The sequence below is a fragment of the Antedon mediterranea genome, chromosome 5 (genome assembly GCF_964355755.1).
Source record: "Antedon mediterranea chromosome 5, ecAntMedi1.1, whole genome shotgun sequence".
NCBI lineage: Eukaryota > Metazoa > Echinodermata > Crinoidea > Comatulida > Antedonidae > Antedon > Antedon mediterranea.
The window spans coordinates 28,331,187-28,358,918 of record NC_092674.1 but is presented as its reverse complement, the minus strand read 5'-3'; the positions used below and the strand labels follow the sequence as shown (position 1 = coordinate 28,358,918).

The following is a 27,732-nucleotide window of genomic DNA, read 5'->3' as shown; positions in this document are numbered from 1 at the left end:
ATATGACATTTGTTTTGTCATATAGGCATGTAACGCTGTATCACATGATAATTATTATTATTGTATAACAATTGTAGATGCAGTTCCAAGACTGAACTTTAATTATTTATTCACTTAAAAAAATTTAGTTTTATCTTTAGTTTTTCCAATATGTATGAATTTTTATTAAAGATAAATGTATACATTTCCCAGAGGTATTAGTGAAATACAACATGTATAAACCCTGTAGATTGCTGTGAGTGAAAGTAGCTAACCCAACCGAGACTTGAACTCGCCCACAATGTGTATTATTATTAGACACAAACTCCAGAATGCGTCGTATAAGATATTACCTTTATTAATCAAAATATATGTGAAATATTACAACAGCATATACATATCCTAATTAAATAGACCTGTTTATTTATTTTTTTTACAAAACGTGGGTTTTCAAATAACAAATAAACTTAAAGAACCTTAGGCTTAATGTTAACATTATTTACGGGGGTTCATGAGACCTAGTACCCCCACTTCGGACCTAGTACCCCCACTTCGGACCTAGTACCCCCACTTCGGACTTAGTACCCCCGTACTTTGCTAGTTTTAAGGCCAATTTACACAGACGAGCGGTAACGGTAATACAAAAATATAGGTTTCCGCTCAGGATAGATACAGATACGCGGTTTTCCACCGCTCGTCTGTGTAAATTGGCCTTAAGGTACAGTAGGTAAATGTTACACAATACAGTACCACTCTATTGCTGCACATTATAAGCCTATCGTCCATTGTCCGAATTAAGATGTTCTCTGGTCCGGTATATTTTTTTATGTTAAGATTTTGTAGAATTAAATGATAAAGTTTTTCCACCATTTTATATATATAAGTATGTTGGTGGCTTACATATCGTACTCGTGCGTGCATAGTTAACGCGCGCTGGAGAAACGTCAGATCGAATTCAATTATTATTGGATATTGGACCACGCCCTCGTATTTCATCGGTGACGTGCGCGCGCAGTTAACTTAATTTATTCATACAGTATTATGTATTAATTACTGTATTACCTCATTACTATTTAATCAATATAAAAAAAATCAAATTATGATGTTTTATTTCATCTTCTTGAGTCTTTCCGTGTCTGTATCTTTGTGTGCACTTCATGTACTGTTTTGTTGAACTCGTTGCGTTTGCATTTTTGCCATTTACTCGTCATATCGAGGACGCTCAGACAATCATCTTGGCTAGGATAAGCCTCGTACTAAAAAATAATTTAAAGAAATAATAATAATAAGCATTATTCGAGAAAAATGTAACGATAAACGATTTAGCTTATTCGTTGCCAATGTTGTCATATCAAGGCCACCAAGGCAATTTTCTTGGTTACGGTAAGACTCGAACTAAAAATATAATTTAAAGAAATAATCAACATTATTCGGAAAATACAGTTGTATTAATAAACGATTTAGCAATATGCCTTGCCAATTTTCTCGTATGAAGGCCGCTGAGGCAATTTTCTTGGCTAAGGTAAAGCCTCGTTCTAAATCTATTTTAAAGAAATAATAATAAGCATTCGAGAAGATGTAATAATAAACTATTTCGCAATATCCTTGCCAATTTTCTTGGCTAAGAAATAATGTCGCGAATGCCGTTTAAAAAAAATTGAATATAATCGTCATTTCAAAGGAAAAATGATATCTATACAGCTATGTCTACACTATAAAAGTTTGACCAAAAAGTTTGATGTGCCCAAATATGGTAGTGATATGCCCAGATATGGTAGTGATATGACATCATCATATCTATTTGATAATATGTATTTTTGATTGTTTAAAATAAGAATTTAACTATTGTAACACAATAACGAATTAATAATAGCCTATTAGAAAAAAATACTTGTTTACGATATTACTTTAAAAGCCCCGTTTCTAGCCCTCGTCGTTTATTTGCGTTAGTTTAATTGGATATTAGTCGGCCATTGTAACATGCAACATAATGGAATTAAATGAACATTATTCTAAAATCGAAATGTAATTTAAGTTGAGCATTACTAGTTGATGCAATAAGTCGTGTAATGTAAGAATATAACAGGTTGAGATTTACACCAAAAGAGATTCGAAGCCGCCTATTATTTGGTGGGATTTCATGTCGAATTGATGTGACTAAGAGAGGAGAATTTCTCAACTCAATACGCGACATACACACAATCGATAACCAGTGCGTATTGCTTACGTCGTTATTGCAGCCAATACAAATGCATTTTCATTGAGATAACATAGCCGGCTATTATGTCTTTGTTATGAAATAATCCAATGATAATAATTACCCTCATCTCTATCTGTGTGAATACTCTTTCATCCGCAAATTTCAGGAAAAATTGTTTATTGATACGAATAGCTTCTGCTCCTTGGCTTACCTACATCGATATGTAAAATATAATTATGTGTGAAACCAAACTAACAATGTTTTACGTACGTCGTAGTGACTAAACTGTGGTTAGCTATGTGGACATAAAAAATGGACTACAATATCAATGGTGGCGAATTAATGGTATCTAGTAGAGCCCTTCCAGACCCCAAAACAATGTCCTCTAAAGTTTAATTCCAATTTAAGTAACTTGACCAATCACAAGCGACATTCGGGTAATCCATCGCGTCGTGATTGGTCAAAACTACTTGCTGCGCGCTTGCGTTGCATCCAAGTTCCATGAGGCTGGTAGTTAAGATAAGATATTTCCTCTCGTTTGTTTCTCCGTTAAGTGTCCTCTTAGTGGAGGGATTCTACGAGTACTATCGTCACAATAGCCAGACAATTAAGAAGGTATTTTATACTCACCAAGGTAACTTGGGATCCTTTGCATCCGGGAATTGTCGACAAAAGACCCTGAATTAAAAAGAAGTTAAACATAAATTAGGCGTCACTCGTAATAATACAACAGCTCATCGAGTAGAGATTTCGCAGATTTACAAATTACGATAATGTAATGTGCGTGGTCGCTTGTCTAATTTCAAATTTAGTTACCTTTGGTACATATTTAGGCCAATTTTATGCAAATAAGGCACTTGGTGACAGGATGCGATCTAATAGAATTATCTAATAGTACTACTGTACTTACGAACACGTCACCGGCCTCCAACTCAGCAACACGGACGCAATATGGTGTGGTCATGGAACTACCTTCTTGAACGAATTGCTTCAGTACTTCCTTCTCTGATATTTCTGTCTAAACAAAACCAGACAAACATTTTATTATTTAATTGCTACCAAATATAATGCGTTATATACCTAGTTTATGTAACATATAGTTTATATCTAGTTTATGTAACATCTAGTTTATACCTAGTTTATATAAGTTATTCCTAGTTTATACCTAGTTTATGTAATATCTAGTTGAATATATCTAGTTTATGTAAGTTATACGTTGTTTATATCTCTAGTTTATGTAATATCTAGTTGAATATATCTAGTTTATGTAAGTTATACGTAGTTTATACCTCTAGTTTATGTAATATCTAGTTAATACCTAGTTTATACCTAGTTTATGTAATCTATACCTAGTTTATATAGCCTCTAGTTTATACCTAGTTTATGTAAGTTTTATTTGGTTTACACCTAGTTTATGTATACCTAGTTTATGTAAGTTATACCTAGTTTACACCTCTAGTTTATACCTAGTTTATGTAAGTTATACGTAGTTTATACCTCTAGTTTATTATACCTAGTTTATGTATACCTAGTTTATGTATACCTAGTTTATGTAAGTTATACGTAGTTTATACCTCTAGTTTATTATACCTAGTTTATGTATACCTAGTTTATGTAAGTTATACGTAGTTTTTACCTCTAGTTTATTATACCTAGTTTATGTATACCTAGTTTATGTAAGTTATACCTAGTTTACACCTCTAGTTTATACCTAGTTTATGTAAGTTATACGTAGTTTATACCTCTAGTTTATTATACCTAGTTTATGTATACCTAGTTTATGTAAGTTATACGTAGTTTATACCTCTAGTTTATTATACCTAGTTTATTATACCTAGTTTATGTAGGTTATACGTAGTTTATACCTCTAGTTTATTATACCTAGTTTATGTATACCTAGTTTATGTAAGTTATACCTAGTTTACACCTCTAGTTTATACCTAGTTTATGTAAGTTATACGTAGTTTATACCTCTAGTTTATTATACCTAGTTTATGTATACCTAGTTTATGTAAGTTATACGTAGTTTATACCTCTAGTTTATTATACCTAGTTTATGTATACCTAGTTTATGTAGGTTATACGTAGTTTATACCTCTAGTATTATACCTAGTTTATGTATTGAACATGACGCATACCATATCCAGTAGTAACGCATTGTTGCTTGCTATTTGGTATTGATGTCGGTCAGATTCAGATTCCTCACCATACGCATTGTTGCTTGCTATTTGGTATTGATGTCGGTCAGATTCAGATTCCTCACCATACGCATTGTTGCTTGCTATTTGGTATTGATGTCGGTCACATTTAGGTTCCTCGTCCATATTCATCACCTCTATTTTGGGTGTTCTTTTTGGACTCGAGTTTGGAAGAGTTAGGAAGGTAACTATAAAGAAGAAATACACACACAAAAATCAAACATTAACCATTCAATTGATTGTAAGCTTTGCTCGGTACGCTATTGGTAATATATATTATATATATATATATATATATATATATATATATATATATATATATATATATATATATATATATATATATATATATACAGGTATTTATTCATAAAAAACACATAAATAGTACAAACAGAAGGCAGCCAACGGCTGAATAATTCTGCAAACAACGTGAAAAGTAAAAATTTAAAAGACTCTATAACAGCAATATAATATATACAAGTACACAGTAAATCAGATCATTAAAATATACAATATTTTACCTTTAGATTCTGACTTTTTATTCATAATTTTGCTTTGTTGTTCATGCATCCTTTGCATTGCTAGAGCACTTTGCGCTTTTTTGTATCGTTTGTAGAACTTTCTGCTCTCATCTAAAGTGCACACTCCCGGTGTTAGCTTTTTCAATACGTCACATTTTCCCTGTTGAGTAAACAAATTCCAATATGTTTAAGCATGGTTCTCACTAGAGATGCAACGCAAAGACGTAGACGCAACGCAAGCAAATTTATCAATGCCAAACGATAGTTTTAATAATCCATCGCTCTTGGTTGGTAAAATCACTTGCGTTGTGCTTACGTCCTTGCGTTGCGTCCTAGTGGGAACCAAGCTTTACGTGTTTACGATATTAGCTTAAAACCAATTTCTTGTGCTCGATTCGCGTTAGTTTTTAGGTAAGTTAATATTATGTCTTTTTTATTGTTTAAACAAAGAATTTAAATATTGTAACATATATGTTTAAGCATGCGAATTGACCACTGACAAGCCACAGTAATCCATCGCTTGTGGTTGGTCAAATCACTTTGCGCTTACGCCCTTGCGTTAGTTTAAATATTGTAACATATATGTTTAAGCATGCGAATTGACCACTGACAAAAAGAAATTGGTTTTAAGCTAATATCGTAAACACGTAAAGCTTGGTTCCCACTAGGACGCAACGCAAGGACGTAAGCACAACGCAAGTGATTTTACCAACCAAGAGCGATGGATTATTAAAACTATCGTCTTAGTGATACGCGTTTCTTTAGGTGAGCTAGAATAGCAGGCATTTGTTATACTAGATGGCACGCTCGCTTCGCTCGCGTACCATCTAGGGGTGCTCACAGATGGTTCTCGAATACAGTAGAATCCACGGACGGGGACTTTTTTGGGACACTAAACAAAAACGGAAGTGTCCCCCTAATTGGGGTATTCAGAAATAGAGACAACAAAACCAATACTGGATTTCATAAAGGACAATTAATTTATGTGGATTAAAGAAATTAGGGAGAAATGGAAATGTATGTACGGGAATTGGGCGGCACGTGGTGGTGGTGATGGAACCGCAGTAATAAAGTTGATTGTATTTATATATTATAAGAACCAAACTAAATAAATAGACCTAGACATTCTGCGAAATGGAAATCGGAAATGCAAGCTCCTATTCAGTGAAAAATTAAACTGTAGTCTACCTAAATATTTAGGGCAAATCATCGGTTGTGGTGTTGAAATTCCTGTAAACATTTGTGTGAACCAAACTGGGTCGAATTTCTGTCATGAGTACTGATTTGTTGGCCTGTGATTTATGACGCCTAAGGGATCTATCTAGACTTATTTTTTAGAATAATGTCAGATACAATTGTCTTGTGTCGTATAATAAATAAGTACTGTAATAGTTACTGAAGTTACTATTACAATCTCGTCAATGAAAGCACGAAAATGTATATGCGCTTACTTATGAAAACGTATACAGTATTTATACTCAGTTATTGAAACAGTAGGTTTAAAAAAGTTTCGTTTGTCTGTAAAATGATGTAATCAAGCTGTTTACATGAGTCTTAATTTATAAGCACATAAACTTACATAGAAAGTAGGGTATCATAAATTTGGCCTTAGCACTCGGGGGAGTGGCTAAGATGAAGTCCGTGGGACTACTAAATATAAATTGTAATGAACCTCGAGGGACATAAATAGGAATATTTCATTTTTCATTATCAATGTATAATAAATGGAAACTGTTTACCGATTCAAATAATAGAAATTGGTTTTTAACATTTTCCGAACCTATTGCAAGTTTATTCTCAAAGGGCCCATATATTTACCTACCGTATGTGTTAAACCAAGGGCTCATAAATTTACCTACAGTACAGTACTTGTGTTAAACCAAACTCTGGCAGACTGAGAGATTGGGATGTTCCATTCATCGCAAATCAATACATTTGTATAATCGTATATTAAATCTATCAAAATAGTATTTTTTAAAGAAAATTGGCCTGTCTTCAACATTATGATGGTGTACTCTAGCAATCTATCAAAATAGTATTTTTTAAAGAAAATCGGCCTGTCTTCAACATTATGATGGTGTACTCTAGCTGTTCAACCGGTTTTCAGCTATTAAAAACAATTATCGTAGGAGGAGATAGGAAAATGCGAAGCCTCCTCGCTATGTAACATTAGGGTTGAGGGATGGGAAAGCAGATAGGTACAAAGAGGAATAATTTTTAAATATATTCTTTATCCACTGAGTAACGAAATATTTTGTTCATGTTTTATAGGCCTATAAATAATATACCTCTAAATACAGTAGGCCTAAAACATTTGCGATTTAATACTTTGTTAAAACTGTCACTGTCATAATCGATTGAAATATTAAAGTACATGTCACGATACACCACTACGACGTTTATATTTTTGGTAATTATTAATTAATACAAACGTTGAGAAGGAACTGTCAGTATAAAGTTTATTTGTATATCTAACAGTAGAGCCTATCCACAGTCTCAGTAATAAAGTTTATTTGTATATATTTTTATATTACATCTAACAGTACGAACATTCACAGTAAGAAATGTTCGATTCAAATGAAAAATAGTTAATAGGTATTTACAGTATTGTCAAAGTATTGCAAGTTTATTCTCAAAGGGCCCATATATTTACCTACCGTATGTGTTAAACCAAGGGCTCATAAATTTACCTACAGTACTTGTGTTAAACCAAACTCTGGCAGACTGAGAGATTGGGATGTTCCATTCATCGCAAATCAATACATTTGTATAATCGTATATTAAATCTATCAAAATAGTATTTTTTAAAGAAAATCGGCCTGTCTTCAACATTATGATGGTGTACTCTAGCTGTTCAACCGGTTTTCAGCTATTAAAAACAATTATCGTAGGAGGAGATAGAAAAATGCGAAGCCTCCTCGCATTTTTTTGGCGGGTATTTTTCAAGATGGACATCCATTAGACAGTGTATACCACGATCGGAAAACACCCCTATTTGGGGCAAATCGTTGAACCTAAATTCGTTTTAATCGTCAATAACTAATTATCTAACTCAATTTAATTAGTAAACAGGGTTACATCAGGCGGTTAAAATCAGTACCGAAAGTACGAACCAACTTTACATACCATCGAGTGAAAATTCTAGAAGTAAGGCGCGATTTACCGAATTTTGCCCTTACGTAAATTTATATATAGATTCTGTCGATCATAATGCGAATGGAATGTTTAATCATGATTTGTTCCTTTCAACGTATTATTGCGACAGCTTGATAAGTTTATCATTTTATCATACCAAGTTTCAATGTCCGTCGTAATGAGGAAAGTAAATCTCTATCAGGGTTTCAGGCTCTTTCTGATGGACTAGATCATTTTATTTATCGTTTGTTTTCTTGCGAATCGAAACGTGTATAAATTGTGGGAATTGGATTGGATTACAATAAATTATTTACCGTTGAGTTTGAAAATAATACTGTTCAGTTGATTTTTTCAGATATAGGTATTCGTAAAATTATTATATGACAAGAATATTTCTTACAAAAAACGCTGCTCGCTTATTGTTATTGCTAAGGTCAAGTCTGGGGGTCACTTCAAGTATCCTATTACAAACAAAAACTTCAATGGACTGTTTTGATAATAATTCAATGATTATCTGACAGCGAATTATATCATGGGACTCATAAATACCAGAATGCTTTGGGATTTGTCGTTAGACTCTTTTCTCAGCCGTTTTTGGATTCAACAGGTGGTACCAATAAATTAGTGGAGTTTCCATTTTAACAAAAATGTCAAAGTGTAGTACTATAAAGCTGCTTGATTTCATCTAATGAATGAGTCATCTCGTGTGACGTAGCGGGCTAGAGCAGCAGCGTGAAAAAACTAGAACGGTAAATTGAAAATGAAAAACAAGAAAAAAAAATAATGTTAAAAAAGAAGTAAAAATTAGACGTTAAAAGTCGGAGGAGAAAAATAAGACAATAATTTGGCTGCGGATATAAACATTGTATTTTTAGATAATCTAGAAATTTCTTTTTTTATTTCGTTGCTTCTTACCGATTTGATGATGTATATCCAGTCGTTATTTTCACTGTCTTTTACGATCAGTTGCCCTGCCCTTTAAAAGAAATGAAATTGGAATTTTCTAGCACTCGCATTACGTTACATAATAAGGCCTAGGCCTATATAATATATGCTCTTATATCAAGATATTATGTCTACTTTAAAGCTTGGTTCCCACTAGCGACGCAACGCAAGGATGTAACGCAACGTAAGTAATTTGACCAATAACAAGCGATGGATTATTCGAACAGTAGCTTATCACTGGTCCACTTGCGTTGCGCGTACGTACTTGCGTTGCGTCCTCTAGTGAGAACCACGCCTTAGAGACTAGGATGTCGGAAAACCCATATATTTAAGGCCAATTCACACAGACGAGGGTAACGGTTAAAAATATAGAATCTATGTTATTCCTTATGACTATTTACACACAACGCGGAGCGGACAGACGGTTTCCACTCAGGATAGATATGCGGTTTTCCGCTTACCGTTACCGCTCGACCGCTGTGTGTAAATTGGCCTTTATACAGTGCTTTCTGTAGTGAATTCTGGACACGGTTAACAGATGTTTGCTTTATCGTGTTAAATTGTTTTAAGGTTTGCATGGCGAAATCAAATGTTGATACATAGTTTGCGGTACACCACGTGTATGAGTTCTGAAAAGAACTGTTGAGTTTCTCGACGTTTCAATCAGGAGGACGATTAAAGCATATTGATCGAAACGTCGAGAAACTCAACTGTTCTTTTCAGAACTAATATACGTGGTGAACCGCAAACTTTATATCAACATTTATCGTACTAAATATTTCTGTTAACTGTGAAACGGTTTTAGAACTCTCAGTATTAAGTAACGTTACTTTAAAATTGAGATAAACTAAATTCACGCCAATAAAAGTTTAAAACGAATGTTTTCAATGATAGTACTTTCTGTAATGTCATTGTCAGCTTTCGATTTCCGATGCCTTAAGGTTATATACGTCAAGTAATGTATTGTGCGCATGCGACGACATGGTGACGCGCTTCTTCAATCGATTCCTTGACACCATTTTGTCGGATTCTAGTGTAGTTCCAGGCAACAACCATTGACACAATATGGGTTCTAGTAATTCATTGTGTCGCGCTTCTTCAATCGATTCCTTGACACAATTTTGTCGGATTTTAGTATAGTTCTCGGCGACAACCAACGACACAATATGGGTTCTAGGCCTTTCTCATATGAAAAAAATAGTTCTATGTTTCTTTCTGTTCTAACCTGTAATTCTGTATCCCCCAGTTTAACAGCGAATCCATCAGTTTATCAATACCGGGCCATACACTGAAAACTGGTATCTTTCTAAAAATAAAAAATAAAATATTGTTCAAAACGATTATAATTTACTTTGCTAATTGTGGGGGACATGTGATATTCGTGCGACACAATGAGAGCTATGATATGACAACGTCACCAGGACGAATAGATTATATGTGATCATTAGATTTTTATTATTAACAACATTTTTATCTAGGATTACACCATCAGGTAAAAGAAAAACCTGTTTTCCATTGTGGTCCTGTCAAATATTCTTTTCAATTTTCTTTTGAATAGTTTGTGATGTAACCGCAATCATATTCATGTTTTATTTACTTGAGCTCCTTCTACACTATCAAACTAGTTTGACAAAAAAAGTGTGATGTGCCCATATAATGGTAGTGCTATGCCTAAATGTGGCAGTGTTATGACACCATCATGTCCATATATGGGCACATCACATTTTTTTGTCACATAAAGTTTGATAGTGTAGACAGAGCTTTACACAATTTCCAATAATATTATGTGTATGGCAAATCAGTCAGACTAAATACAAAGCCGTAAGATTATTGTCAACTTTGAACGCGCGCGCGCAACAATCAAAGGGAAGTTCTTTATCGTTTAATTTTTTTTTATTACGTTTCTATTTTTATCCTCCTACCTGACATAATTCATAACATCCTCTGAAGTGATGTTCAGCTTCGTGTCAAACACTTCCGGGTAATCCTACAAAATCAAACACATAGAGTATTAAAAAGGATATTGGTTAAGAGTAATTGAAACACACTTACAGACGCGTAACTCGTTCCCAGAACTAGGACACGCGTTAGAATTGAGACGCATTTAATTTTAATGTGTTAAGATTACTTGGATTGTTTAACGAATCGATGTGCTTATCGGTCTGTTTACTAAAAATGATTAGTCGTATTAGTTCCGAGTGTCCCCACGAGGACAACTAAAGTGTTTAGCATTCACTCCGATTATGAAACGCGTTGCCGTGACCAACTTTAATGCGTAATTGACCGTGTAACTCAATATACTTAATGTAAACGCGATTGAATACGCCGATTGAGTTCAGGTGTCGTAGTGAATAAAGTGTTTTGTTGTTGTACTTTACAGCTTAATAATGAGATAATGCCTAATCATTATTTTGTTTGTACTTACTTCACTGTGGATGCAGAATAACTCTACGACGTCTTTTGTCATTACTGTGCTTGTTCGTCTGCAGTTACGAATTATATCGCTTTCCTGAAGAGTTGAAAAGCAAGACATTGATTGATTGATTGATTGATTGATTGAAATATATATTTATACTTGGTAACCTCTTTAGTCAAAGACTGGTCTCCCAGAGGGCCCAGTTGGTGATCAGTGGCTGTGATGTACTAATACACCGGGGTAACCCCCTACTCGTCTCGAAAGATGTACTAGGTTCTTTAAAGTGCACACGAGCTAGATGTGTACACTGGACCTACGGTTTATAGTCCTTATCCGAGAAGACTCGTTCTACCACCAGAACCATGGAGTGAGTGAGCCTCGAACACCTGCCGATGTTATGGCTACTTAATTACGGTTCCACTGTCTTAACCGCTCGGCCACTCACTCAGATATGTATTTGTAATTTCCGATTATATAAACATATTCATCAGTTTAATTTAATTTGATATTATTTTCTAAAAATTTTCCCAAGCCCTATTTGTCTTTTGCTTGTGAGCAGCTACATGACAGGCTGACGACTGTAAAGAATTGTCTAGACACTATCAAACTAGTTTGACAACAAAAGTGTGATGTACCAAAATATGGTAGTAATATGACATCGTCATGTCCATAAATGAGCACATCACATTTTGTTGTCACATAAAGTTTGATACCGTAGAAAGAGCTTCAATTTGGATGGGACGCCTTTTTTTGCATTTACATAACAAACACCAACACTAGTTTAAGTTTGGCTTTTCACTCTTTTACACATACATTTTCACTGCAGGGTCTAATAGTTTACGTTTTTCTTTTTTCTTTGCACTAAATTGCGTTCAACTCTCACACACCTAGATACTTGACTGAAATTTATGTTTTTTTCTTAAAACTTTCAGAAAATATTTTACATTATATGAACAAATTTTGTGAGTTTCTTGTGATTAGGGAGAGTTCTCGATATTCAATAAGTCCGGTGGCGGGAGACAATTTTCACTAGGGTAGTTCGGTTGCGCATTGTATTCAGGGAGTTCTGTTTTGGGAGAGCTTAACTTAACTTACCCCAAATTTATCTCCCTTTTTAAGTATATATGTTTGTCCTCCATAGGTTTCTGTCACTGAAAGATACAACAATATTATGTAAGGAAGTTCTGTGCAAACCGATCAAGTCTACAGGATTTTCCAGGAGTATTTCGGGGAAAACCCAAATATGTTCAACCAAAGAGTTCCGCATAATGTTTACGGTAACGCCTACTTTACTCGTACTAACATCATTGTAATAACATTATTATATGATATTGAGTTTACATACATTGTCCAGAAAGCACGATGTACAACCCTTCCGCAACATAGCCTTCTTTTATGACAACACGATTTCGTCCGAATCTGGAAGGATAGCAATTGTGCATGGTAATTTAATATCATTGCAGAATAGAAGTAAAGCATAGGAGAGAAGATTCAGTATACTAGATATTACTGCGCATGCTCAATGTAGAAACAATGTAAAAGTGATGGAAGCAGGAGATATGTTGATCATATACCGGTATATGTTATGAGCAGAACCGTATATACATGAAAGTTATCGATCGGTTTGGTAATCTGCAGCAGGGACATTTGCAGAAACAATGCGATTGGACTTACTTATTATACCACGCGAACTCTGACATCTTTCGTTGAATTTCTGGAGGATACTTGGCAAACTCTTCCACCGTTTGCATGTTACGAACAATCTGTTAATAAGAAGTAACAAACGTCGTTGTTTTATATTTTTTTGTACTAATAAATTAATGTGTTGATATTCATTTATTCGTATTGACGAAAGGTTGAAGAACCTTACATTTTCAATATGTTCTGGTGTTCGATCATCTTCTTGTAGTTTTAGAAATTCGATTGTCTTTTTTGGAACTCCTTCCTGAAAAAAATCAAAAAGGTTGTGAAGAACATTATTATGTGTAACTTTTTATACGTCACAAAATAAAAGTGTTACATGTGCGATATTCGGTGGTACCCACGAGAGATGACGCAAAATAATTTACCTCTCGTTTTGAAAATCTTTGAAAGTCTGAAGCGTCGAATGTCATATCAGGATAGGCCGAACTGACTATCCCTTTTTGTAGAAGACCAGCATTACCGGTTCGCCTTGCCTCCTCTTCTGCGGATGACACGATCTCCTCGATAACCTCGAGTAGGCTGCCTTTCAATGCGTTTTCAGACGCAACCCTGAAGTATTCATGGATACAAATGAAAGATTGAAAACTAATAAGGAAATAAGAGTATGGATACTCACATTTGAAAACAGACAACGCATGTTCAGTTAAATAGTGCAAAAATGTCCATTTACAATAAGAAGATGTGATTCGTCGGAAATTTACACAAATTTACTAGTTTTTTTTTTGTAAAACAGCTGTTGGATGTAATTTTTTACATTAAAAAAATGTAAATTGAACGGGTTTTTTTTTCAGTGTACCTGAACGGTCATTGTTACTAGATTAGTATTACGTATAGTATGGGTTTTATTACGCCACATTTTATTACATCATTTATTTGATGGGACTGATGGAAAGAGTTTATCTCATGTATAACAGAAATGAGGCCGTTAATATTTATATACTTACCTCATGACTGATATACACACTCTACAGAGCCATCGAACTGCCATTGCTTTTCGGCGAAACCTCTGATAAGGCTAAAATACAAGACAAGATATTATTATCTAATACATAATATTTTGTTCAGTATAACTCCCTTCTTTAGGACAATAATGTTTTAACACTACGGCCGACCACTATTCAAGATACGCCTCTATTAAGGGGACACTTTTCTATGAAACAATGAGGGAAAATATTATGTTTTAACACTACGACCGACCACTATTCAAGGTACACTTATATTAAGGGGACACTTTTCTATGAAACAATGAGGGAAAATATTATGTTTTAACACTACGACCGACCACTATTCAAGGTACACTTATATTAAGGGGACACTTTTCTATGAAACAATGAGGGAAAATATAATGTTTTAACACTACGACCGACCACTATTCAAGGTACACTTATATTAAGGGGACACTTTTCTATGAAACAATGAGGGAAAATATTATGTTTTAACACTACGACCGACCACTATTCAAGGTACACTTATATTAAGGGGACACTTTTCTATGAAACAATGAGGGAAAATATTATGTTTTAACACTACGACCGACCACTATTCAAGGTACACTTATATTAAGGGGACACTTTTCTATGAAACAATGAGGGAAAATATAATGTTTTAACACTACGACCGACCACTATTCAAGGTACACCTCTATTAAGGGGACACTTTTCTATGAAACAATGAGGGAAAATATTATGTTTTAACACTACGACCGACCACTATTCAAGGTACACCTCTATTAAGGGGACACTTTTCTATGAAACAATGAGGGAAAATATTATGTTTTAACACTACGTCCGACCACTATTCAAGGTACACTTATATTAAGGGGACACTTTTCTATGAAACAATGAGGGAAAATATTATGTTTTAACACTACGACCGACCACTATTCAAGGTACACTTATATTAAGGGGACACTTTTCTATGAAACAATGAGGGAAAATATAATGTTTTAACACTACGTCCGACCACTATTCAAGGTACACTTATATTAAGGGGACACTTTTCTATGAAACAATGAGGGAAAATATTATGTTTTAACACTACGACCGACCACTATTCAAGGTACACTTATATTAAGGGGACACTTTTCTATGAAACAATGAGGGAAAATATAATGTTTTAACACTACGACCGACCACTATTCAAGATACACCTCTATTAAGGGGACACTTTTCTATGAAACAATGAGGGAAAATATAATGTTTTAACACTACGACCGACCACTATTCAAGGTACACCTCTATTAAGGGGACACTTTTCTATGAAACAATGAGGGAAAATATAATGTTTTAACACTACGACCGACCACTATTCAAGATACACCTCTATTAAGGGGACACTTTTCTATGAAACAATGAGGGAAAATATAATGTTTTAACACTACGACCGACCACTATTCAAGGTACACTTATATTAAGGGGACACTTTTCTATGAAACAATGAGGGAAAATATTATGTTTTAACACTTCGGCCGACCACTATTCAAGGTACACTTATATTAAGGGGACACTTTTCTATGAAACAATGAGGGAAAATATTATGTTTTAACACTACGACCGACCACTATTCAAGGTACACTTATATTAAGGGGACACTTTTCTATGAAACAATGAGGGAAAATATAATGTTTTAACACTACGACCGACCACTATTCAAGGTACACCTCTATTAAGGGGACACTTTTCTATGAAACAATGAGGGAAAATATTATGTTTTAACATTACGACCGACCACTATTCAAGGTACACCTCTATTAAGGGGACACTTTTCTATGAAACAATGAGGGAAAATATTATGTTTTAACACTACGTCCGACCACTATTCAAGATACACCTCTATTAAGGGGACACTTTTCTATGAAACAATGAGAGGAAAATATAATGTTTTAACACTACGACCGACCACTATTCAAGGTACACCTCTATTAAGGGGACACTTTTCTATGAAACAATGAGAGGAAAATATTATGTTTTAACACTACGACCGACCACTATTCAAGATACACCTCTATTAAGGGGACACTTTTCTATGAAACAATGAGAGGAAAATATTATGTTTTAACACTACGACCGACCACTATTCAAGGTACACTTATATTAAGGGGACACTTTTCTATAAAACAATGAGGGGAAATACATATTTTAACATTACGGCCGACCCCTATTCAAGTGAAACCCCTATTAAATGGACAATTTGCTGGGGCATGCGAAGAACAAGATTGTAGCATTGTATCCTATTCAATACATTGTTATTTCACTCACTGTGGGCTTTTCCTGGGGTGTGCTTCCTCTTTTGTCTTCGGACCAGCTGTTATGTTTCCGCCACCCCTTGATCGATGTCCCCATCTTTTTTGCTTCGTCGTGTGCAATACATAATGATCGTCTAATAATTAATAATTACAGTATAATGTTGATAATAATGTATTACTGTATGGGAACAGTGCGTATCACAAACTTAACGTATAAAAAAAGACAACTATCACAAAATTAAATGCATATGTAATATGTTTCTGCGTCTGTCTGTTTGTGGTATTTTGAGAAAAAAACACAAAATGGGCAGCAGAGATGATTGTAGCCTTGCTCTTACAAACCATCTTTTACTTTGTCATGGTAGTTGTAAGCCAGAGTGGCTAAACTAGAAGTAGAAAGACACGGAGAAGATTAAGAATCGTACGCCAAATTATGTCTAAATTCGTTATGATAGTTGTAAGCTAGCTAGTCACTAATGATAATAATATAATAGTTTATTCTTATATAGCGCATATATAAGCAAGCTCTCAATGCTCTGCACATTATACTGGATCACACATGTATGGAAACATACTCCCATAATAATGCAGCTAGTAATCAGCGCAAAGTGGTGTCTAGCTTATACTAACCGGTACCCATCTTAAACTGGGTGGAGAGAGGCAAACGTAAGTAAAGTATCTTGCCTAAGGATACAAGCAATGAAGCGAGAGTAGGATTCGAACCACGATCTCACGATCAGTAATCCAACGCCCAACATACTGCGCCACACGCCCTCACCAAACTAAAATAGAACTAAGATGTTTGTTTCTAAAGCGTGGTTCCCACTAGCGACGCAACGCAAGGACGTAACGCAACGCAAGTGAATTGACCAATCACAAGTGATGGCGTATTCGCTTGTGATTGCTAACTGTCTATAACTTCGCTTGTCATTGGTTAAAACGCTTGCGTTGCGTTTACGTCCTTGCGTTACGTTCTAGTGGGTACCAAGCTTCATGACAGATAACTTACCTTCGAGCGAGGTTCTTTCTTTCCATTTTATTTACACCGAACTAACAAAAATATTGTTTCAATTTGACAGGCATTCTCAAGTTTAGTTACCACAAACGAAAAATGTCCACACAAACAGACATCTCCAATTGAGTCCTAATGACCATGTTACCTCTCATTAGTAAATAGTATATTCAAATGATTTGTTGCTTGATCGATATCAAGTGGTTAGTTATCTACACTTTGTTGTTACTAGATCTGTTGGGGGTAAAAACACGTATAATAGTGTATACTTACTTGCTTCTTAAGTCATTTGAGCTTGCTGGGCTCACCCTGGTGCTAGACCGCCTAAACTTTCCTGACATCGTCTGTTCAGCGGCTACCGTATCGAATCGTAATCATATCATACCCCGGCCAATCGCAAGATAACGATCCTGAAATAGGGTCCAATTATTATAAAAAACGGTTACATATATTCGATTAAAAGCACATATAAGTAATAATAACTGCGGAAAGACAAAATAAAATAGAGGTAATGTAGGTGTTGCTACCTAAGTTGAGGTGTAGTACAGTGTGTAATTATCTTAAAATGTGTATTGCATCTTCGGTCGTTCAACATCTACACGTTATTTTGTAATTAATTGTGCTATTGATTGGAAAACGATCGTTCATTGTTAAATGTGCCTTTTGTGTCTCTTGGTATTCTCTACCTTGTTTTCCTTTGATTACCTCTGTATACACCATTAATGAATCTTTAATGATTAGGTATTGCTGTCTTAGTCTTGTCGGTGCTTTTGTTAATCCGTTAACAAAAGGCAGGCACGCAGTTGGGTCCTGGGCGTGGGGTTGCGAGGCAATATGTTAGCACTGGGGACAACGATATAATTATTACTAGGCTAAAGACTTATTATTAGTTTGTTATTTGATGAGTTGGGGGAAAGGTTCTAAAGATCAAAAGGTGTTTTCATCTTGATATTAACAAAACTCGAAATAGTCTTTACTAAACATTTTTATATCTCATAAAATTACATTTTATTTATGTTTCAATGCAATTTCTATTCATTGATTACACATGCAGTATTGTAATTGTATTAAACTACTGTGGAGTAGCTATGCGTCATGGAGTTGAGTAATTGGTCAGATGTTTTGCCCTACTGTGACGTAATTTGTACTTCATACTAACTACATTTGAGAATACTTGCGAACAAATTCTCAAGTAATTCTCGGGTGAGACTCCATGTATGAGTGATCTGGAGGTCGTGGGTTCGAGTGCAGTATTGTCATTCTTTACGTTTCATGTACAGGTTACTTAAATGACAGTGTTATAATAACTTTATTGTATCTCTTTTTTAACAGAGGCACTATCCACAAGGGATGTGCAACAAAATAATATAATACACAAATAATAGTAAACACTTAATTGATTACAATATAAATGAAAGTACAAGTGATAAAAAAGGAAAACAAACAAAAACAATACTGAAATTAAAGTACAAATTAGAGTAAAAAGTACTGTATATTTAAATATGTAGTACAAAAATCAATCAAGTAATTAAAAAGTATTATAAATTTCATTGCGTTCTTTCCATGCAATTGTTAAGAATAATTTATAAAATTTGTCAAAGATATTACTTGTCATTTCATAATTAACATGGGGTATAGATTCTGTTGTTGCAATTTGGTATTCGTTATGGATTTCGAGATTGTCAAAAAATAGATGGTGTTTAAGTTCATCAGAGCTTGATGTAAATAGCTCCCAGATTTTATGTAAATCATTGCGGTATAGCTCTTCTCTAAGTCTTTTAAATATTGAATTTCTAGTATTAGTTAATCTAGTACAATTGAACACAAAGTGATAAAGTGTTTCTCTTTCACCACAGTGGGCGTGTGTTTTTTCTTGAGTTAGAAAAACAATACTTTATTATTACACTGATTGCATAACTATAAGTTGGTGTCTTGGCATATTTGCTTTAAAAGTTTACTGTGGATTGAATTTTCGTGTAAGCATGGAGTAAAAAAATCATTCTCTTTTTCATTTCCACAAACAAACACGTTAAAAATAATCCGCCGCAATTATTGCGACAACAATAACACAAAGGGTTCTCTAGCATTTTGTTGAAATGAAAGAAACAACTGCTAATAGAAATATAACTATAGAGGGCGAACTGATCTTTATTATAACCTTCAAATTAACATTGTAGCTCATCCGTTTAAAAAGTAAACTTTCTGGTTCCTTAAAACCCTCATAGGTTTAAAAAAGGTAATAACTTATCTATCCCAAAAGCCCGTACTATGGCTGGTTAATTTAGAATTTCGTTTACTGGCACAAAATTTTGGAATAATTTATCACTCGACATAAAAAATAATACATCAAAAATTAATTTCGTAAAAAATATAACTGAACTACTATTATCGAGATACTGATTAATGCTGGCCCACCTCTTTCTTTTTGTCATTATTGTGTTTTCTTACATTATTGTATAATTATATTATCAAAATCGTTTGCACTGGACAGTATTATATTTGTTAATCAGGTGTAAATAATTGACTAGCGAAAGCTCTTTGGTTATACCGTTTTGCCTTTGCTGAATAAAAAATAATTACAATATAAAAGGTACATACTAAAAACAGGTACCTAACCCGAAACGAAACAATACATTTATCAATGTTAAGTGTGGTAATAATAACGCCTTTCGGCCATCCAGGATCTTCTCCGTTGTTAGAAATGTTAACATTTTTTCAAGATACATTGAAAACCTAGGCAACATGCGAGTTGTTCATAATGTTAAAGCACACACAAGAAAAAACATTTCAATGATGTGCTAAATGGTGGAAGGTTGATTTAACGAACCGGTGCTAATGGGGTACCACAGTCTTGTTGATTTGCTAAGCTAGGCCTACTTGGGGGTGATAAGATAGGCCTACTATTGCGATGGAAAACCTACGACGCAATGCCCAGATTTCCTGGCCTGCACACTCGCTACAAGCATATTTTGCTATTACAAGACCCGTTACCAAGCACCGAACAGGTAGTGATAAAATAAATGTGAGTATACGTCATTTAACTTTAATTTTCCGATATTTTTTTTTCTTTCTCAACTTGTATATAACTTCATGATTTTCTTTGTGATAATTAATTTTCAAAGGGTCTTAAGACTACATAAAATAAACCCTTTTTTGTCTGTAAGATCCCTGTAATATTGTATAATATAACAATGTAAATATATATTGCTGAATAAATGTGAATGTATAAAAGTAACAGTACCGTCACAATAGTATTGTATATACAAGTCTTACGCCCGTATTCTTAAACCGGACTTTAGTCGTAGTTCGAAGTTCGACTTGAAAAAGTCGTAGTTCGAGCTATTACTTCAAATTCGATTAAAAAACGAAGTAGTCGAAGTTTATAGTTCGACTTAATGAAGTCGAGCTTTTAGTCGAGTTGCACACGTCTGGGTAACAAAGGCTAAACATTGGCCAATGACAAGAGAGTATTTTGAGGAGCAGACGAAATTGTGCGAATTGATCACTTTCCATTTTCTTACAAAACTTTTTACGCATCAGGACTAGCCTATATACATGAAAAATAATTTTAATCGTTAATTATTAGAACAAGATCAGTATTAATTTAACAGTGAAGTACTTTTGATTAACAACAAACAAAATCTTCAAAATATATTTAGGAACCATGGCGGTACGGTAACTTTCATATTTTCTAGGCCTCCAACAAAGTTTGATCGAGACGAACCACGTACTTCATAGCGTGACAAGAAAGCGCTAGGCCCCCTAAACATTACATTGCGTGGTGAATTGCCGCATCTCCCGGCCCATTTAATTGTCGCTATGGCGTGACGTAGTTCAAGTCGGACTTGCGCGAAGAAAATAATGTAATTTGTATACAGTTGTAAATAAAGATGATTTTCATTATTGTAACTTATACCAATGTATATTTAATTAAGCTAATATAAATATAGATATTTCATTCTTCAATATCTGGCCAATATAACAACTCAATGACTGTTACGTTTTTTACGTCATTTTTTTAGTTTTACGTCATTTTTTTAGTTTTAGCTCGAACTACGACTAAAGTTCGGTTTAAGAATACGGGCGTAAGGCATATAATACCATAAGTACACTTGACTGTGCCATGAAATGTGCTGAAATGTTTAATTGTTTTGTTACAACTTAGGTAATTTTTCATTTTAGAGTTTAGACCGTTTTCGGAAAGCAGTACGGAAAGTTCAGATAATTCTGACGGCAAATCCAAACCGGTAAAGTATAGTAGACCTATTCAACAGGAGTGTACTGATTTGATTTTTAAGCTTGGTTCCCACTAGATACGCAACGTAACGCAACCTACGCAACGTAAGAAAATGCCCTTCCAATAATTGTTTTCCCCCCGCCGCGCCTGCGTGAAAGCAAACCTGCGATGTTTGCAGCACTGTTGCGTCGTCGGTTCCCACTTGTGATTACGTAATACAGCACTTTGCGTCGATACGTCGCTGCGTTGCGTTCTAGTGGGAACCACACTTTAGCAAAGTAGGATAAAATCCGCATCATAACGTCGGTGAATAGTTAGGCCAGAGCTTAACTCGTTATTGTGTCTACATTGAGTAGTGCTTAAAAACACTGAAATTTACATTTTTTGTTATAGTATGAAATAAAAATGTTGTTAATTTTAATTTTCTAGAAGGAAAAATATTGCCCTTAGTTTTGGCTATACTACCACGAACAAAGAAGACACTTCTGAATTGGCATTTGACGTCAGCTATTACAAAGCAAAACGACAGGTAAAAAACGTCATCATTGTACGGTAACTAGTCGTAATAAAGATCTAATGAAATGGCTATTTACACTGCGACCGTTTCTTGTATATAATACTGTTCTATTACTCCTGATTACATTGATATATTTTAACCGTATCATTTCATTCTGTTTACCATTTTTGTTTACGTTTTTCTTTATAAAGAGACAACTGAACAAAGATGTGAAACAAATACTGATACAATTGCCGGAAAATCGCTCAGAAGAAGATATTAAAACCGTAAGTGTTTTATCAATTAAGGAATCAATACCTTTATTTATTTTTATACAACATAAAAATATAATAAGGAAAAACGTATTTAAATCAAGAAAGGTTGAATCAAAGAAGTAAAAACTTGTGAAAGACTGCCGCATATTATTATACTAACAATTATGTTATGTGTATGGACTCTAACCTTACGGTTTTCATTATATATATCATTCCATCCTATCCATTCTAAACACCCTTTTTTCAAGCTTTTGCATTCTTCGTTTTCATCTCATCCATTTTTTCTTGGTGAAAAGGGAAGATTCTTTATATTCTTCCCCTGAGTTTATAGCCTCTCTACCCAGACAATGGACACGAACAGAATAAAACAACAATAATAACTTTTTCATAAGTACGTTTTTTTTAAATCAATTTTTATCGTCAGTTTACTGCCATCGACATATTTTAATTAATTGTATTTTTAAAAATGTATATGAATGTAAATGTGGTTACTTCTTAACATCAAAATAATCTTAGTCTTATGTATATACTGTTCAAAAGATATGTATTTTTTTAACAATGTACCTTATAAATAACAGAATTATATAAATGTGCATATATACATATATTATTATATTTATAGAACTATAATAAAAGTGGGACGAACCCACACAAGACAAAAAAACAAAACAATTATGACCTACAATACACTTCTAAATGTACAAACCAATAGTAAATACTGTATAGTCTTTTTATTTTATAAGACAGAGTATATTATTGTTTATATTTTGTTCTAGGCACTGGTTTCTTTACACATGTGTATGGCAACCTTCAGGGAATTTCCCGTCAAGATGCAGCAATCAATCGTCCGAGTAGGATGGTTTGAGAGGTGAGTTTGCAAGAACAAACTAAACCTTGGTTCCCACTAGGGACCAACGCAATGACGTAACGCAACGCAAGTGAATTGACAAATCACAAGCGATGGCTTATTCGCTTGTGATTGCTAACTGTCTATAACTTCGCTTGTCATTGGTTGAAACGCTTGCGTTGCGTTTACGTCTTTGTGTTACGTTCTAGTGGGAACCAAGCTTAAGTGATTTGATCAATCACAAGCAATGGGATTTTCGAACAGTCGCTTGGTCAACTCGCTTAAGTGGCTGGTAAACCAATAGGAAAACATGTGCTGTACTGTATGTATTTCAATATGTATTAGGTTAAAAAACGAATGTTTCGCAAAGTATATATACTAAGCTTTCAGCGACAGGGCCAACCGTCTGACTTGGTCCTTGACGCAATTAGACCTACTGTCTTAAGGCCAATTTACACAGACGAGCGGTAACGGTAAGTGGAAAACCGCGTAGTTTGTTCCACGTACAACCTGTATAATAATAATAATAATAATAATAATAATAAGATTTGTATAGCGCACATACCACTCCAGAGTGCTCAAGGCTCAAGGCTCAAGGTGTATCTATCCTTAGCGAGAACCGCTTATCCGCTGCGCACTCCTTGTGTAAATGGTTACCGCTCGTCGATATGAATTCGTCTTTAGTAGTTAAAAAGTATCATACGTAAGTATATTGTTTGTTCTTTTATGACGACAAAATAGAGTTTATATGGTATCATCTCCATATAATTTTCAATAATCTTTCCTAGTTTTGAAGAAGGAAGGTTGATAATACGCCAGGGACATAGAGCCGAACAGTTTTACCTAATCTTGTCTGGGACGGCAGTTGTGAATGTCACAAGTAAACACCCGGTTACTGGCGAGAAGAGGACTGATGACGTGGCTTTCCTACGAAATGGTGACAGTTTTGGGGTAGGCCTTTGTTTTCTTTACGAACAAATCTATTCTGTGAAAACATATACCTGATTTAAAGCGTGGTTCCTTCAATAGCGACGCAACCTACGCAACGTAAGAAAATGCCCTTCCAATAATTGTGTTTTCCCCCGCCTGCGTGAAATCAAACCTGCGATGTTTGCAGCACTGTTGCGTCGTCGGTTCCCACTTGTGATTACGCAATGCAGCACTTTGCGTCAATACGTCGTTGCGTTGCGCCGTTAAGCTTGGTTCCCACTAGAACGTAACGCAAGGACGTAAACGCAACGCAAGCGTTTTAACCAATGACAAGCGAAGTTATAGACAGTTAGCAATCACAAGCGAATAAGCCATCGCTTGTGATTGGTCAATCCACTTGCGTTGCGTTACGGCCTTGCGTTGCGTCGCTAGTGGGAACCACGCTTTAAACAATCATGGGAAAGATGGGACACCTGGTAAATAGACTATTGAACATTTTTAGAGCCAGCATTATTATTTTTTAGGAGCTTGCTTTAATTCATCATGCTACCCGTAATGCAAGCGTCAGGTGCCAGAATAACGTTGAATTGCTCGCCATTGACAGAGAGGTAAGATACATTATACACGTGTATACGTCCTTGTGTTGCGTCGCTAGTGGGAACCACGCTTTACTTACGTTGCGTTACGTCCTTGCGTTGCGTCGCTAGTGGGAACCACGCTTAATGGGAACCAAGTTTTAAGGCCAATTTACACAGACGAGCGGGAATGGTAATAGAAATATAGAATCTATATTATTATGACAACGCGGAGCGGGGTTTCCACTTACCGTTACCGCTTGTCTGTGTAAATTGGCCATAAGAATTATATTAGAAGTATAGTCTACAAATTGCTAGGTGTTAGGTTCGGAAACAAAAGTCTTTATCTTGAAAAGAAAATTTAGAAGAAATTAGTTTTTGGTATGTAGAAAAACATATAAATACTTTACTAAGTTACACATTTTATTCAGTTCAATCATTAGTTTTAGGTGAGGTTACGCTTAACTAAGTATTATTAGTATATACCACTATATAATTTGTAAAGAATATTGGAAATAAGGGTTTTACATATCGTGGTTTCCTTAGTTTTATGTTACTCGTTTTCTATGTCAACCAATTAATATTTTATAATAATAATTATAGGATTTCTTGGCGATTTTCGTTCAAACCAAACAGCCACCTGAGGTAATAGAATTCCTACGTACTGTCCAGCAACTCTCTGATTGGCCAGTTCATAAACTACCTTTCGAAAAACCAAATACTTGCTTATTTACATACTTTCGTCGGGGGAAGATCATCACACCCGACAGCGTGGCTTCAAAATGGTTGTACGTAATCAAATCGGTAAGTAAAAACGTCATTTTGTTGACAACGGAACATTATTATGCGAACAAGTTAAAATGAAAAGCATAACGGCCATTTTACACAGACGAGCGGCAACGGTAATAAAAATATAGAATCAATGTTATTCCATATGACCATTTACACACAACACGGAGCGGACGGGCATTTATCGCTCAGGATAGATACAGATTATACGTGGAACAAGCTACGCTGTTTTCCGCCTATCGTTACCACTTGTCTGTTCCTTTATGGTAAAAAAAACCTGTTTTTGTTTCATAGGGTTCGTGCCGAATTTTACAACGTCTGGACTCGTCCTTGTGTATTGACTGCTCTGTGGGAAATCATAATAAATTTGGTAAAAAATGTACTACAGTCATTTTCTGATTACGATATAGTACAATATTGGGTTATCAGTAAAGCTTAGTTTGCACTAGGACGCAACACAATGACGTAATCCGCGTCACGGCTTACATCTTTGCGTTGCGTTCTAGTTCTAAAGTTTGCAGTACAAAAAATAAATAAAGTTTGTTTTTGAGAAAGTCTCGATGTTTCGTTGGTTACGTAACAACCGCCTTCTGAAATATTATAGTTGCCATTTCTTCATATTAGGGACAACTGAAGATATAATATGTCAGAGCTGCTATATCCAGTTGGGGAAACTTAACGTTGGTGATATATTTGTAAGTAATAGTATAAGGTAAAAGTTGGAAGTAAAAAAGTTGAGTACATGCAACCCTATTCAGTGTACACCTCCATTAATGAAACACTAAAAAATGAGGGGCAATAATATGTTTTAATACTTTTGCCAACCCCTATTCAGCGGAAACTTTGTTTGGCCACCCGAAAGTATTTAATTATACTACTAGCTTGCTATATATATAATAATAACTTTGCGGTAATGCTTGGTTCTCACCACAAGAGATGCATCACAAGGACTTAACGCGGCGGAAGTAAGTTTGACCAATCACAAGCGATGGATTATTCGAACTGGTCAACACGCTTGCGTTGCGTTTACGTCCTAGTGTGAACCAAACTTAACCATGTAAAATTAAATTGAGAATGTTTCATCTTCTGTATAATAGTTATGCAAGGCAATTAAAAAATAATACATATCTATATTTAATAATACTGAAGGCCTTCTACTAATAGAGGCGATATTTTATATAGTTCGAGTATACAACTGTTATATAAAAAATTGGTTATAAAACTATGACGCTATTTTTTACTTGAAATACAATTTAATTTGCTAGGGAATGGCGGAATTAATTTTCAAAGATATTCTAGTTCCTTTGTGTTCGGCGCTTGTGTCAGACGGAGCGGAGTGTATTTTAATCTCTAAGCGATTTTTTATCCAACACCTTTCAGATGATCTACGGGAACATTATCTACGAACGGTAAGTATTAAGAGAAATTAATACACAATGATAGCACATTACACAATATTGAAAAAACGATAAGGTGTGTTTTTTCTAATAAACTTCTGTATAAGTCGGCTAATCGGATGAACTCGGGAAAAACAAATTCGTGTTTCTTATAGCAACATAGCCCTTCTAACCTTATATCCGAATAGACAGAAAAGTATAAACATTTAATGTACGGTGTTATTTAAGAGTCAAACTTACAACCAACATTTTACAGAGTAAATTAAGACACAATGACAGTAAACTTCGGTCGGCTAAATCGGATGAACTCGGGAAAACAAATTCGTATTTTTTGTAACGTAGTCCGAACACTATATCCGCATACACAGGCAAGTATAATAATTTAATTTCAAACTCACAACCAACACTTTACAGATTAGGTTAAGACACCATACAGATTGAGTACTATAATGTGTCAAGTCGGCTAATGTAACAAGTCTGCTAATGTAACAAGTCGGCTAATCTGAAAAAACTACCGTAGGCCTAATTCGTATTTCCAATAACATAGCTTTAACTCTATATTATCCGCATATACAATGTACGGTATCGTCCAGGAGTCAAACACACAACCAACATTTCATGAGACTGTCTACATTTATTTACTCATTATATCAAGTATTTTTTTCGTATTTTCTTTTTCATATTAGATACGTCCATATCCTAGCCCAGATGTGCTCCAACACCAATTCCATCTCAACGCCGAATGGGAACGGTTTAAGAAATCTACGTTAATGAAATCAGTTGATAAAATTAGAACTAAAACTAAGGAAGGCGACTCTCCTCGGTAACAGTA

At 34.8% G+C, this 27,732-nt stretch overlaps 3 protein-coding genes and 2 long non-coding RNA genes across 6 annotated transcripts in view; 4 read left to right on the top strand and 1 right to left on the bottom strand.

Moving 5' to 3' along the window:
• The window catches only part of LOC140050244 (TBC1 domain family member 19-like), a 59,089-nt gene extending 45,860 nt beyond the window's left edge, over positions 1-13,229 (top strand). The window contains exons 17-18 of one of the 2 annotated variants that reach the window (XR_011845376.1): positions 12,536-12,671; positions 12,858-13,229. The gene's annotated coding sequence lies outside the window, so the exon portion shown is untranslated. Of the gene's footprint in view, positions 1-12,535 lie in introns of both variants that reach the window. The other variant, XM_072095354.1, reaches the window with a different exon arrangement.
• On the bottom strand, positions 152-16,439 carry LOC140049899 (uncharacterized). The gene is made up of 17 exons (XM_072094852.1): positions 16,356-16,439; positions 14,043-14,113; positions 13,464-13,647; positions 13,265-13,339; positions 13,069-13,157; positions 12,740-12,813; positions 12,490-12,545; positions 11,404-11,487; positions 10,901-10,965; positions 10,204-10,284; positions 8,949-9,009; positions 4,899-5,058; positions 4,318-4,565; positions 3,090-3,197; positions 2,810-2,857; positions 2,301-2,390; positions 152-1,235 (listed from the first exon to the last, which is right to left on the bottom strand). The coding sequence occupies exons 1-17, from the start codon at positions 16,437-16,439 to the stop codon at positions 1,092-1,094; spliced, it is 1,722 nt and encodes a 573-aa protein (XP_071950953.1). The 3' UTR covers positions 152-1,091.
• A 5,126-nt stretch (positions 16,440-21,565) lies between these two features.
• Positions 21,566-22,316, top strand: LOC140050135 (uncharacterized). The gene is made up of 3 exons (XR_011845367.1): positions 21,566-21,601; positions 22,021-22,120; positions 22,302-22,316. It is a non-coding gene; the product is annotated as an uncharacterized lncRNA (long non-coding RNA).
• A 33-nt stretch (positions 22,317-22,349) lies between these two features.
• LOC140050134 (uncharacterized) lies at positions 22,350-24,095 on the top strand. The gene is made up of 3 exons (XR_011845366.1): positions 22,350-22,374; positions 23,139-23,230; positions 23,998-24,095. It is a non-coding gene; the product is annotated as an uncharacterized lncRNA (long non-coding RNA).
• Positions 24,096-24,594: 499 nt separating this feature from the next.
• Positions 24,595-27,727, top strand: LOC140049898 (uncharacterized). The gene is made up of 6 exons (XM_072094851.1): positions 24,595-24,615; positions 25,318-25,518; positions 25,798-25,873; positions 26,128-26,198; positions 26,769-26,912; positions 27,587-27,727. Exons 1-6 carry the CDS (start codon positions 24,595-24,597, stop codon positions 27,725-27,727), a joined length of 654 nt encoding a protein of 217 aa, XP_071950952.1.
• Positions 27,728-27,732: the final 5 nt, after the last annotated feature.

Bases quoted from the DNA above. Each gene is read 5' to 3' on its own strand.
- LOC140049898 (XM_072094851.1), top strand. From the start codon at position 24,595: ATGGGAAAGATGGGACACCTG. The intron at 25,519-25,797 runs GTAAGTAAAAAC...TTTGTTTCATAG, and splicing joins GGTTGTACGTAATCAAATCG to GGTTCGTGCCGAATTTTACA. The intron at 25,874-26,127 runs GTAAAAAATGTA...TCTTCATATTAG, and splicing joins GGGAAATCATAATAAATTTG to GGACAACTGAAGATATAATA.
- LOC140049899 (XM_072094852.1), bottom strand. From the start codon at position 16,439: ATGGGGACATCGATCAAGGGGTGGCGGAAACATAACAGCTGGTCCGAA. The intron at 3,198-4,317 runs GTATGCGTCATG...GGTTTTGTTTAG, and splicing joins ATGCGTTACTACTGGATATG to ACAGAAATATCAGAGAAGGA. The intron at 2,391-2,809 runs GTGAGTATAAAA...ATATCGATGTAG, and splicing joins AAGGATCCCAAGTTACCTTG to GTAAGCCAAGGAGCAGAAGC.